Below are 13,414 nucleotides of genomic sequence, written 5' to 3'. Positions count from 1 at the left end.
CAGATACGGCACTGCAGTCGGCAACGCCTATATAAGACAAATGTCTGGTGCAGTTGCTAGATCGGTTACTACTGCTACAATGGCAGGTTACCAAGATTTAAGTGAGTTTGAACTTGGTGTTATAGTCGGCGCACGATTGATGGGACAAAGCCTCTCCGAGATAGCGATGAAGTAGGGATTTTCCCGTACGACAATTTCACGAGTATACCGTGAATATCATGAATACGGTAAAACATCAAATCTTCTACCAGTCGGAAAAAGATCCTGCAACAACGGGACCAACGACGATTGAACAGAATCGTTCAACGTGACAGAAGAACAACTCCACCGCAACTACTGCTGCTTTCAGTGCTTGGTCATCAACAAGTGTCAGCGAGCGAACCATTGAACGAAACATCATCGATATGGACTTTTGGAGCTGAAGGCCCACTCGCGTACCCTCGATGACTGCACGACACAAATCTTTATGCCTCACCTGGGGGCATCAACAAATTGGACAGTTGATGACCAGAACATGTTGCTTGGTCAGACGAGTCTAGTTTCATATTGTAGCGAGGGGATGGACATGTACGGATGAGGAGACAATCTCAAGAATCTGTGGACCCTGCATATTTGCAGGCGGCTGTTCAAGCTGGTGGAGGCTCTGTAATGGTGTGGGACGTGTGCAGTTAGAGTGATATGGGACCTCTGTTACGTCTAGATACAACTCTCGCAGGTGACACATATGTAAGCAACCTGTCTGATTACCTGCATCCATTCATGTCGATTGTGCATTCCGACAGACTTGGACAATTCCAGCAAGAAACGCGGGACCCACATGTCCCGAATTGATACAGAGTGTCTGCAGGAACACTCGTTTCAGTTGAAACACTTCCGATGGCCACAAAACTCCCCAGACATGAACATTATTGAGCACATCTAGGATGACTTGCCACATGCTGTTCAGAAGAGATCTCCACCTCCTCGTACTCTTAACGATTTTTGGACAGCCCTGGAGGATTCATGGTTTCAGTTCCCTCCAGCACTACTTCAGACATTAGTCGAGTCCACGCCATGTCGTCGTGGCACTGCTGCGATATTAGTCAGGTGTACCAGTTTCTTTTGTTCTTGGGTGTACTTCTGTTGTATGTTCTGAAGATGGGTGCTGCATAGCCGAAACCGGTAACTGTCTTCAAAAAACTTTGAGATTAAGACAATTAAATAAAAAATTATGTACATCATATGATCGCTCTCCAAACTGTCATTTTATGGCAAATTGTATTCGAAGTCGTAAGTTACGTAGCCAGCTCTTTTGAAATTGGTGTTTCAAAATTGTAATTCCAATGATGACAACACTTACAGACTTAGACGTGGGTAGTGTAAATGAACACAGCTTAGGTCGCCTCATCTCTCTACCTGCTGATGGCAAGTCAGATAATGTTTATTTTCCGGTTGCGAACTTTCCCAGTGCCATATTAAATCGTCGCTAATGGCCTTCTGGTTGCGACTTCGGGAACAGATTTATATCGTCTTGGAGAAGATCTTACAACTTCATAGCAAGCAAATTCATAAATGCTTTGGCATTTCGATTGCAAGACCCGAATCAGAGAAGAAGTGTTATTGTGATTTTTTATGGGAGTCCCTTTGTAACTGAACGTTTATAGCCAGTCGGAATTAAGAGTCTCTCGTATAGGTTGCTGGAATTCTGCTGTGCAGGAATAAGAGTTTTGTCTATTTCTTGTGGGTAATGTACACAAAACAAATTGGAAGGCAAAGAGCCCCAAGGAAGTATATTATGATTTTACGAATGTGGTGTGTTATCTATTTGATGTTTTACCATGTTCTGCTGAAGTTGTTTAGTGTTATTGCAATGCTTAATCAGATATGACAATTGTAAGTCCTGCGTATGAATTCCAGGTTGAGGAAGTGCAGTTTGACTTCAGACACACAGAGCATAAATGTAAATCTCTGGTATCACTCGGTCATATGGAGAGCACCAAAAAAATATTGCATGGAGAGTGCATTTCGCAGCGTTGGAAGAAATTATTCAAAAATCTGAAATTGCGGAAGCTAAGTTGAACTTGAGAAACACAGAGTACAGTCTGCAGGAAACAAAACTCTTTGGTCATGTAATTACACCGTAAGGTATAAAAGCAAACAGGGATAATCTGGAGGTGGTATACAGTTTTGCGATACCTAGTTGCAAGAAGCAACTTAGAAATTTTCAACGTTTGTGCGACTTGTACTGCCAAGTGCTAAAAAACGAGTCCTTCCACAACCTAGTTAACAGACGTAGCATGTGGTCCTGTAGGAAAGATTGTGAGGAAACATTTCGATGGACTAAAACAACGATAATCAACACTGTGGTATTGTTACACACAGGTCTTCACAAAACTTTGTATTTAGCCTGTGATGAATCTGATTACAACATGGGAAACACCTGTGTCAGATCGACGAAGAAGAAGAGTGCGGTAACGACTGGTTTTTGGAGCAGAATGTTAAACTATGTATAAAAATACCCAGTGACAGAGAAATGAGCAGTGGTGGTACCATTCACATTCACGAAATTCTGCCGATATCTAGCCCGTTAGAAATCTGTAGTGGTAACACACCGACCTTGGTTCTCCTTGTTAGTAAGTAAATTGTGACATGGGAAATTAGCACGATGGACCTTAGCTCTGCAAGAGTGCGATATCGAGATTCAGTGCGTATCATGTGAACAAAATGTGGTTCGTGTGTTAGTCTTGCGCTTGCTGGAGTGCCTGGAAATATCAGAAGCGCGGCTGGTGCCACCAGAAGACAGGATACTACTCGCGGAAGTCGTGGCGCACAAATGATCAGATCGCAAGAAGCTGACAAACATATACTGTGATCAAAAGGCAGAGGGAGCAGGCAAACAGTTTCAACGCTTTGGTGGACGTTATCTGCTTGTAGCCTGTCTTCCTTTGAAATATATGTTCCCCTTCAAATCGCATGCACTCTGGTATTACCAGAAGAATGATGTGAGACCTTGTTTACTGAGTGAATGATCTCATTTAAGATCAAAGAAACTTTTGGCTCTTGTAGATAGAAGTTCCTATGTACGATCTGGATAAACTCCTGTAGTTGTGAATTGCGTTCTTTAGTTTTCATAACGTTATGACTCCACGATAAAGTAATTACGTTGAAAGTAAGTAAATTTGTGTGACTGACGTCTCTGAATGTCATTCTCTGTACAATTCTTTGGAAGTGAAACTATCACAGTCACCAATGCTATAACCGTCTGCGACGGCGACGTGGAGCCAACACAGCTGCCGGAGATCGCCTCCCCCCACCCTCCCTCTGCAAACGGAGCTGTAGGCGGAGGCTGCTGCCCCGGAAAGCGCGGCCGCCTGTAGCTGCGACCCCGCACCTCTCGTCCCCTCTTGTGCTCGCCTGTGTGGCGACTCTGAACTATGCAGGGTATCTATTCCGGTCTGCTTCCTTCCATTTGCGTTCTTCTTCCAAACTTGGACGTGTTTGTGTTAACTGTATTGTACTGCGTCAGTGTATTTCGCCAAATAGATTGTGCTTATAAATGCAGACTTCAACAGTGGCGACGAGTATATTTGAACTGTCAGTGCATCGATATATCAGGCAATATGGACCCAGAATTTACTTAGCAGTGACTTCCATAACGGCAGGAACAGCAAAAACAACTACTGGAACACCGGCAGCAACTGTCCTTACCAGAGCAGTATTAACACTGTTGCTACCAGGAACGAGACACCATCGACATTTCCCCCGTTTCCTGATTGCTGGACGGTGCCGACGATTTGCAACACACCTAAACCATCATTTCACAGTGTACGACGCAACTGATTCTTATCGAAAACGATCTTTTTATTTCGGGATCTTCGCTTAGTGTGTTGATGTTGCACCATAAGTTGTTCCTCACGGTACGTCCTAATAGTTTGTATTTTGCTGAACTTTTTAAACTACTGGTGTCATTCCCGAGTGGCGCAAACTAGATTGGAATTTCACCGGCATTTTAACTTTCAATCAGAATCGTACAAGCACTGGATCGCTGACATTAGGGGTCTTAATTTGTAACGCTTTTTCGTGCTCAGATCGAATATGTTTCAAATCGAATGCCGACCCACGACTCGAGAAGGCTATTCCAGTGTTCAAACGGTAAGGAAGTGTGTGCACAGACTTGGCGGTATTCGGACTCTTCCCGAGACGAGGTACTTAAAACAGCCCAGGCTTTCGAATTCACACGCTGCGCTGCGCTGCGCGGCAGCCACGGGAATCCCCAGCGCCAGGACGTCACCGGCGACAGACCCCGCCAAGCCACCCCCCTCCACAGTAAGGAACAAGTCCCACCTTCTCATCCCCTCTGCAGCTCCTATATATATCCTTTGGGATCTTCCCCTAGAGTGCATAGTCTTCCATTTGGTTTACTGCGTTTGTTTGCACATTATAGTAGCGAGCAGTGTTTTACTGCTTTGCAGTATTTGTATCTTTTAACGCATTTCTTTGGACGTCTTTGTAATGTACATGTCCATTGGAGCAGTATTTACGTTTTTCACACATCTCCTTTGTGACTTTTACAGCATCTGCTTCGTCTTTGTAGTACTATTTTACCGCTTGTGCTTCTTCGTTGCAACAGTGTTCTGAAATGAGTGCTTTTAAATGTGAATTTTGAGTAACCGAGTACAAATACCGCAGGCCTCTGAAGCAGCGTATTTCGACAACGAACTCATAGAAGTTGAGCGAAATAATGCCTCCCGTAAAGATAACGAACATTCGTCTACCTATTGTTTGTTACTACTTTTAGTTAAAGTAGTTTTTTTAAAAAATCTTTATTCACAATTCTTTATAATTATATTTATATGTAAAGTAGTTTACAACACCACCAACAAAATTTTCGTAGGTAACGGCAACAGAAACGTTGAAGTACGTGTGCATTTGAAACTGGTTCTAAAAAGTGCTGGCTGGATTCTTTCTAAGCCGAATGTAACTTATGTGTGAAATCAGAAGACTTATAATTATCCAGTGAAGATAAATTTTTCAAAGTCGGCAGGAGAAACAGATCGTGTTACACAGTCCATTCATTCCTAAAACCACACTAGTCTCACTGTATTTTTGGAGAGTGTACCAATAATATTTGGCACCCTCAAACAAAACTAATCATTTAGCTGGGTTTTAACTTATTTCAAAACATTTGAGAAAGATTTGAATTTTATGTGAAGCTAGGAACATGCTTTTATCCCTTTCAAACAGTCAGTTTGTTTCACTGTAGTAAACACTGAAAATCTTTTAATCATCTGTAACAGAGTTAAAAGAATGAAATCATTCATAACTATTGAACTGTATCATTACTGTTGAGCATATCACACTAACAAAGCCAACTGAAAATATGAACTATCCAATTGTATGTCACCTACAACTTGTTCACACATTTGCTTTATTCCAATGTGTTAAGTAGTTACAAGAATTTTACTGAGTCAATAAAAATATGTCATTATAGAATTTGTTGTATCTATCACCTTGCTCATTTCACGCACTTGTAAATTAGCCAACGTGCTGGAGATTTGAGGTGGAGCCATTAATCTGAATTACTAAACATTTGTATATTATTGAAATATTTTAATAACTGTAAATTTACTAAAATGTACTACAACATACAAACCTTTTAGTTTGACACTAAGAAGCTGCTCGTTTTTGGTACTCGGAATATCATGACAAAGCCCTTTGAGTGGAAGTGGCAATACTTGTGACGTTTGTGTCTGTTAGTTACAATAAATTTCAGATGAACTGTGAAATATATAATCATGACAAGTTACCACATGTGATTCTCGTAGACTTCCCACCCCCACCCATATTCAAATTCCAAGGTAGTATTTATATTGCCACAATAAACTTTCAGTACACTTAAAAAATTAGAATTTTGAACTCATATATATTTAAAACAAAGCAAAAGTCATAAATTGGTAGCCACCCTTTCAAGTTATAGTCTGTAGAAGACACTGTTAATCCCCAAGTGCAATGCATGTATCAGAGGAAGAGTATACTCCTTTTCTACGTATTCACTTGTGCGTTTACTGGTATATTTGTATCACCATAGAGCATCTCCCAATAATTCATTAATACATATACAATCAGCAACTGTTCCAAACATGGTAGTTTCTATGAGAGCAAATGATGACACATCTTATTTAACTTCCAGAGGACTATTTTAGATCAGATGGGTTGGAAATGGATATTTGGTGACTTCTGTTAGGGATGTGATGAACACACATACACTCCTAGAAATTGAAATAAGAACACCGTGAATTCATTGTCCCAGGAAGGGGAAACTTTATTGACACATTCCTGGGGTCAGATATATCACATGATCACACTGACAGAACCCAGGCACATAGACACAGGCAACAGAGCATGCACAATGTCGGCACTAGTACAGTGTATATCCACCTTTCGCAGCAATGCAGGCTGCTATTCTCCCATGGAGACGATCGTAGAGATCCTGAATGTAGTCCTGTGGAACGGCTTGCCATGCCATTTCCACCTGGCGCCTCAGTTGGACCAGCGTTCGTGCTGGACGTGCAGACCGCGTGAGACGACGCTTCATCCAGTCCCAAACATGCTCAATGGGGGACAGATCCGGAGATCTTGCTGGCCAGGGTAGTTGACTTACACCTTCTAGAGCACGTTGGGTGGCACGGGATACATGCGGACTTGCATTGTCCTGTTGGAACAGCAAGTTCCCTTGCCGGTCTAGGAATGGTAGAACGATGGGTTCGATGACGGTTTGGATGTACCGTGCACTATTCAGTGTCCCCTCGACGATCACCAGAGGTGTACGGCCAGTGTAGGAGATCGCTCCCCACACCATGATGCCGGGTGTTGGCCCTGTGTGCCTCGGTCATATGCAGTCCTGATTGTGGCGCTCACCTGCACGGCGCCAAACACGCATACGACCATCATTGGCACCAAGGCAGAAGCGACTCTCATCGCAGAAGACGACACGTCTCCACTCGTCCCTCCATTCACGCCTGTCGCGACACCACTGGAGGCGGGCTGCACGATGTTGGGGCGTGAGCGGAAGACGGCGTAACGGTGTGCGGGACCGTAGCCCAGCTTCATGGAGACGGTTGCGAATGGTCCTCGCCGATACCCCAGGAGCAACAGTGTCCCTAATTTGCTGGGAAGTGGCGGTGCGGTCCCCTACGGCACTGCGTAGGATCCTACGGTCTTGGCGTGCATCCGTGCGTCGCTGCGGTCCGGTCCCAGGTCGACGGGCACGTGCACCTTCCGCCGACCACTGGCGACAACATCGATGTACTGTGGAGACCTCACGCCGCACGTGTTGAGCAATTCGGTGGTACGCCCACACGGCCTCCCGCATGCCCACTATATGCCCATACGGTTCACGTCCACGCTGTCGCGGCATGCTACCAGTGTTAAAGACTGCGATGGAGCTCCGTATGCCACGGCAAACTAACTGACACTGACGGCGGCGGTTCACAAATGCTGCGCAGCTAGCGCCATTCGACGGCCAACACCGCGGTTCCTGGTATGTCCGCTGTGCCGTGCGTGTGATCATTGCTTGTACAGCCCTCTCGCAGTGTCCGGAGCAAGTATGGTGGGTCTCACACACCGGTGTCAATGTGTTCTTTTTTCCATTTCCAGGAGTGTATTAATGGTTCATTCTATATACACAACACAAAAGGTATATATTTGCAACTGAAACACCTGATTTTTTCACATTTGCTACATTAAGTGCTTGTGGTTAGAGATTAAAAACTAAAAGTCTGTAGACAACTGTGGAAAGTTAAAAGTCTGCAAAATTTGGAAACAAATTAACACATTTGACTATTACTATTATTATTATTGTAATCCATGCACAGCAATGGAACTTCTATAGTACTAACACTACTACTACTACTACTACTACCCCTACTACTACTACTACTACTACTCGTTGGCACTACAGCCCTTGTAGGGCTGGCTGCCTTGACTCTCCATGTTCTCACTCTCAACCTTCTCAAGTCCTCTTCCACGCTGTCTAGCCAACTAGTTCTTAGTCTGCCCCTTATACATACGAGATACGCTGGGTTTTCCTTTGAATTCTTTCTTGACTGTGCTGTTCTCCACCATTCTTTCTAAATCTCCCAACCAACACAGTCTATTACTCTTTATTTCAGTCACAATATCTGGTTTGTTGTTCAACTCTCAGATCTCCTTATTATTTCTGATTCTCCAAACATTCCTATCAATCACTGGCCTATAGATTTTCCTAAGTATCTTCCTTTCCCAGCTTAGCAACAACTCCTCATCGTTTTGTGTCATAGTCTAGGTCTCTGAACTATTCATAACCACAGGTATAACTATAGTAAGATACACCATTGGCTTCAGATTCATAGTAAGGCTCCTTGCTTTAAACACTTTAACCAGCGCAAAGTAGCTCCTGTTACCAGCTGCAATCCTTGCATGTATTTCTTGTCTCCTAATATTATTCTCAGTTACCAGGGAACCAAGATATTTAAAGCTCTCATAGTGTCCATATTCTTTTCCATTCAAAGTAATGCTTCTTTCTCCTTCACTATATCTTTTCCTAGATGTCATCATATACTTGGTCGTTGACTGATTAATGGTCAGCCTCATCTCTGCACCATATCTTGCTACTTTTTCAAGCTTTTCTTCCAGCTCCTGTTTCCTCCTAGATAACAAATCAATATCATCAGCATATGCAAGCTCCTGATCACTCTATTGAACAGTGTTCCCCCAGGGTTGTTGCTTTGTGTCTTTCACATTACACTCTTCAAGGCGACATTTAACAGACTTATGGAGAGGAGCAGTAGCAGTAGTGTTTCCAAATGCAAAAGCGATACTGATAAAAGCTTGACCAATTACGCCCATACGTGCCGCCTCCTTGTTGAATGGATGGGGAGGGAGGAATGCTGTAAGTGGTTCTGATTGCAACAGGGAGCTATCACAGCTGTCAGATATCGACTACGACTTATAGACCTCATCACTAGTGACACACCCCTGTGCAAGTTTTCACCTCAAGCCCCCAGAGTGCATCTCAAATCAAAAGGTGGCACCCTGTAACCACCGACCAGCTAAAAACCTGCGCCTGCAACTCAAAACATCGATTATCTCGAATGCTCACTTACGCGGAATGTTCACTTCGTCGTCTGCTATCAGTTGAATACATTAGCTTTTACTCCCGACTGTGCATGGACTCTATTATGGCCAGGTCCATTGTCGTATTTGTGAAACTGCCAACTTACATATGTTTTTATTGTGTGCATCTACTGTGTCACTGTATTTCGCCCATAAATTGTGATAATTATTGTAGACTTCAACACATTGTGAATTTCTTTAAGATAAATGAAATTCAAGAATAGTTTAGTAAATATTTTAACATATTCTGTAATGTAACTACCATTTACTAAAAGAACTTCATTTGTCACATTTTTCCCATCAGCTTCACCCATCAGTTTTAAAAGAATATATTGGTCTCCATTTCCAAAAGAAGAGTACCTCTTAGCAGTAATATGGCATCAACACATCGATTGTCATCAGTAAGATTATTTCATGAATATATACAGTTATCTGGCAGTTTAACTGAAACAAAACGTGAGAGCTCCTTGCATCATCAGTTGCAAAACTCGATGGAGCTGCGATGGATGAGATTTTTCTTTACACCATACACATCAGCACACAAAAATTTATTCAACTATAGCGTATTAAATACTATAATTACGATCGCTGTGTGACAACACTTACCATATGTTCGAATGCGAGGGGAACGAACACTTGTGAGGTATGCGTCACACCAAGTGAGATCACGTGCGCAATGTCCTGCGTGAAGTTTGCGAGGTGCTCCAGGTAGACTGAGTAATCAGCCTCGAATTCTGCACAAGAAGACAAATAAGATACTAGTGGAGAATCGAGTGGAACAGATTTCTGACACCACCAGCTCACAAAGCCTATGAAAGCATGTAATGTTGTTGCCTTAATTTGAGGTGTAAGCGGTGCTGCTATTCATGACCACAAAAGTGGGATAAAAGCTGTGAGCTGTCTGGGGAAGTTAACCTTGCGTTACTGAGGAACTGTTTCACCAGGTATCCAGTCTAGCTTACCAAATTCCAAACCAGACTAACATTAATTATAATCTTTTAATCGTCATATGACAACCAGTGATATATATATATATATATATATATATATATATATATATATATATATATATATATATATATATATATGAAATTTGAGCATGTTAAACTTGATTCATAACTAAACTGGTGCCTTATTAAGGATTTTGAAAATGTGAGTTTGTAATCATACAGAACACATCAAATAGAGAGCCAAGATTGGGAGACTACATGCAACACTGCAGTCACAAAATAACACACGAACAACGTTGAAACATATGCAAAAGAAAATTAACCACAACCAACCGATACAATTTTCACCCAAAGAAGTAACGTTCGTAGGGCAATCCTGTCCGTCATGTAATTACCACACACTGTTATACTAAATTCATACTAACTAACTGTGAAATCTTCCCGAAAAGAATAGCTGAGAGCTACTTCGATGCTTAAACCACATGCGTCACGTAGTCAACTTGGTTTACACAAAGAGTGTAACTCCACAATAATTTTGATAATTAAAATAAATTAGATCGAAAAGCAATTTACAAAAGAAAAACCTTGAACTGGTTACTATCGTCTTACTATTAAACTGATGGGTGAAACAATTGTAAGGTGTCGGGCAAATCCAACACCTTCCATGAAAACCCTGACATGATAACCAAATCCAGTAGTATGTCACACAGCTCCGAATAAATGGTGACATTAAATTAACCAAAGTAATACGAGTAATGAGTGAGCAAATGGAATACCACAGACTAACACAAGAATGCCTAAATGCATGTCGTACCTTCCCACCGTGAGACCGACGCAGTTCAGAGGGGAGAAACGAGAACAGAAGCCGAGAGCAGAACCGTGTTACGCTAGAAGGCCCTACGATAAGGGACGGACACCCACGTCATCAGCCTAACATCAGCCGGGATGTAACAGATGAGACTTCTGCAGTTCTGAGTGAAGCCTTATGCGCTCAAAAAAGCGGCATCGCGTGCGTTCATTACCTTGTCGGTGTTTAGGCAGCGTCAGGGCAGCGGCGGGCAGCACAGCTCCGCTCACCTCGCCATCTCGGAAGCAACTCCTCTCCTAACTTCTCCTTACTACAGTTTACCGAAGTTGGTTTAAAAAAAACTACCTGGCTGTGTTTTCATCTGACCAATCAGGGTGTCAATGTTAACCTTAAGCCCCGCCTACAAAAATTCTTTCTATCCAATGAGAAACTTTATAGTTTTCGTGGTGGGGCAATGTTTTTAAAATTTGCAATGTAACAGAGACGCGAAAAAGTCTCACGCTAAAAACTGCAGCTGGTGTGGTCCTTTTAGCGTTATCGTGAGATCTATGCTGTTCTTCTGGAGGGATCTATCTTTTAACATGGGCTGAGGGGTGGTCCTAATGTAACACACACGCGAAAAAGTGTCACGCTAAAACTTGTGGGTGGTAGTGGCCCTTTTGTGTTATCGTAAGATCTATACTGTTTTTCTGCAGGGCTCCAGCTTTTAACATGGGCTGGGAGGTGATCCTTGACGTAACAGAGACGCGATAAAGTCTCACGCTAAAACGTGCGGGTAGTAGTCTTAGAGGTAGGCTGATGACGTGGGTGTCCGTCCCTTATCGTAGAGCCTTCTAGCGTAACACGGTTCTGCTCTCGGCTTCTGTTCTCTTTTCTCCCCTCGGAACTGCGTCTGCCTCACGGTGGGAAGGTACAACATGCATTTAGGCATTCTTGTGTTAGTCTGTGGTATTCCATTTGCTCACTCGTTACTCGTATTACTTTGGTTAATTTAATGTCACCATTTATTCGGAGCTATGTGGCATACCACTGGATTTGCTTATCATGTCAGGGTTTTCATGGAAGGTGTTGGATTTGCCTGACACCTTACAATCTTACCACTTCAGACGGTCGCCACGGACAGACTGACCTGCGCTCCTACCAAGGGTGTTTCCGTATACAAAACGGAAGTGACCAGAGAGGCAGCTTCTTATACCAACATGACAAGGGACGGACAGGACAATACTAAAGATAGAAACCTCTTTGCTTTTAGAAAGCGTAGCTACCTGTTCCGACGTTGGTCCTACTGTTCTCTAGCAGACAGGCTTGTCTACTACCATCCAGCATGCAACTAGAAATATATTTGCTCATTCATTCTTTCTCACAGAATGGAAGGGGATGACAGTATCTTATCACAAACCGTATATAAAAGAAAGCGGATGTAGGTTCCGTATGAGACTGTGAGACATGAATTACATATATGAATTAGATATAAACTGTGCTTTAAAGTGTAGTAGTGTGACAGATCGTTCTTGTTTATGTGTAAAAGTAACACGTTCCACTGCTCAGTATTCTCGCAGATAGTCAGAAACGCCACAGTAAATTTAGAAGAGGAATTTATGCCGTAAATGACAACAGATTTAATAAATTAACATGAAAGGAATCCAACAGAGACCTTTCATAACCCCAACGCTCCGGGAAAAGACTGTGCAGGGTATTTTCTGGCCTTGCTAGGACATTCCCAAGCAGGCTTCTCACACCCAACTTAAACCAAAAATGTAAAGGAAAGGCAAAAGGTCACCAGTTACTTGCTAAAACACAACAATTTCAACACATCTTTAGAATCTACTAATTTCAAAGAGAAAAATAAACAATCTGTGACACCTATTTAAAAGATAGTGTAGACTTAATTCGGTCAGCAAGTATAAATAATGGTTCCTGTGTCATTAATATGAAAAAAAATTCTGGTTGTTACCCTTATGGAGTTCACCAGTATTTGCTCATTGTGTGGTGTCCCGCCAGACACCACACTTGCTAGGTGGTAGCCTTTAAATCGGCCGCGGTCCGGTAGTATACACCGGACCCGCGTGTCGCCACTATAAATGAATGCAGACCGAGCGCCGCCACACGGCAGGTCTAGAGAGACTTCCTAGCACTCGCCCCAGTTGTACAGCTGACTTTGCTAGCGATGGTTCACTGACAAATTACGCTCTCATTTGCCTAGACGATAGTTAGCATAGCCTTCAGCTACGTTATTTGCTACGACCTAGCAAGCCGCCAATATCAGTACATTTGATATTGTGAATCATGTACCATAAAGAGCGACATTCTCCATTAATGGATTAAAGTTAAGTATTCCACCAGCTACGTCCGTTTTTCTCAATTCTAATTCCCTTGTCATGTACCAGACCTCACGCCAGCCTGCGTGAGCTGAAACGGGTGCATTTCGGCCTCCTTTAACCATACGATTGGCTCTCCTGCCAACCACAACATTGGCGACGAGAGTCAAAGTGTTCGTATCGATATTTCCCTGATTTACTTGTGT

General features: G+C 42.8%; 1 protein-coding gene across 1 annotated transcript in view; it reads right to left on the bottom strand.

Annotated features, from left to right (window-relative positions):
* Nucleotides 1-13,414, bottom strand: part of LOC126312905 (uncharacterized) — a 216,784-nt gene that overhangs the window by 32,883 nt on the left and 170,487 nt on the right. Inside the window, exon 4 of the mRNA XM_049992247.1 lies at nucleotides 9,739-9,866. Within this exon, the coding sequence (XP_049848204.1) occupies nucleotides 9,739-9,866 (128 nt within the window). The remainder of the gene's footprint in view (nucleotides 1-9,738; nucleotides 9,867-13,414) is intronic.

This window comes from Schistocerca gregaria, unplaced genomic scaffold (genome assembly GCF_023897955.1).
Source record: "Schistocerca gregaria isolate iqSchGreg1 unplaced genomic scaffold, iqSchGreg1.2 ptg000457l, whole genome shotgun sequence".
Classification (NCBI taxonomy): Eukaryota; Metazoa; Arthropoda; class Insecta; order Orthoptera; family Acrididae; genus Schistocerca; species Schistocerca gregaria.
This window is presented reverse-complemented; position numbering and strand designations above follow the sequence as displayed.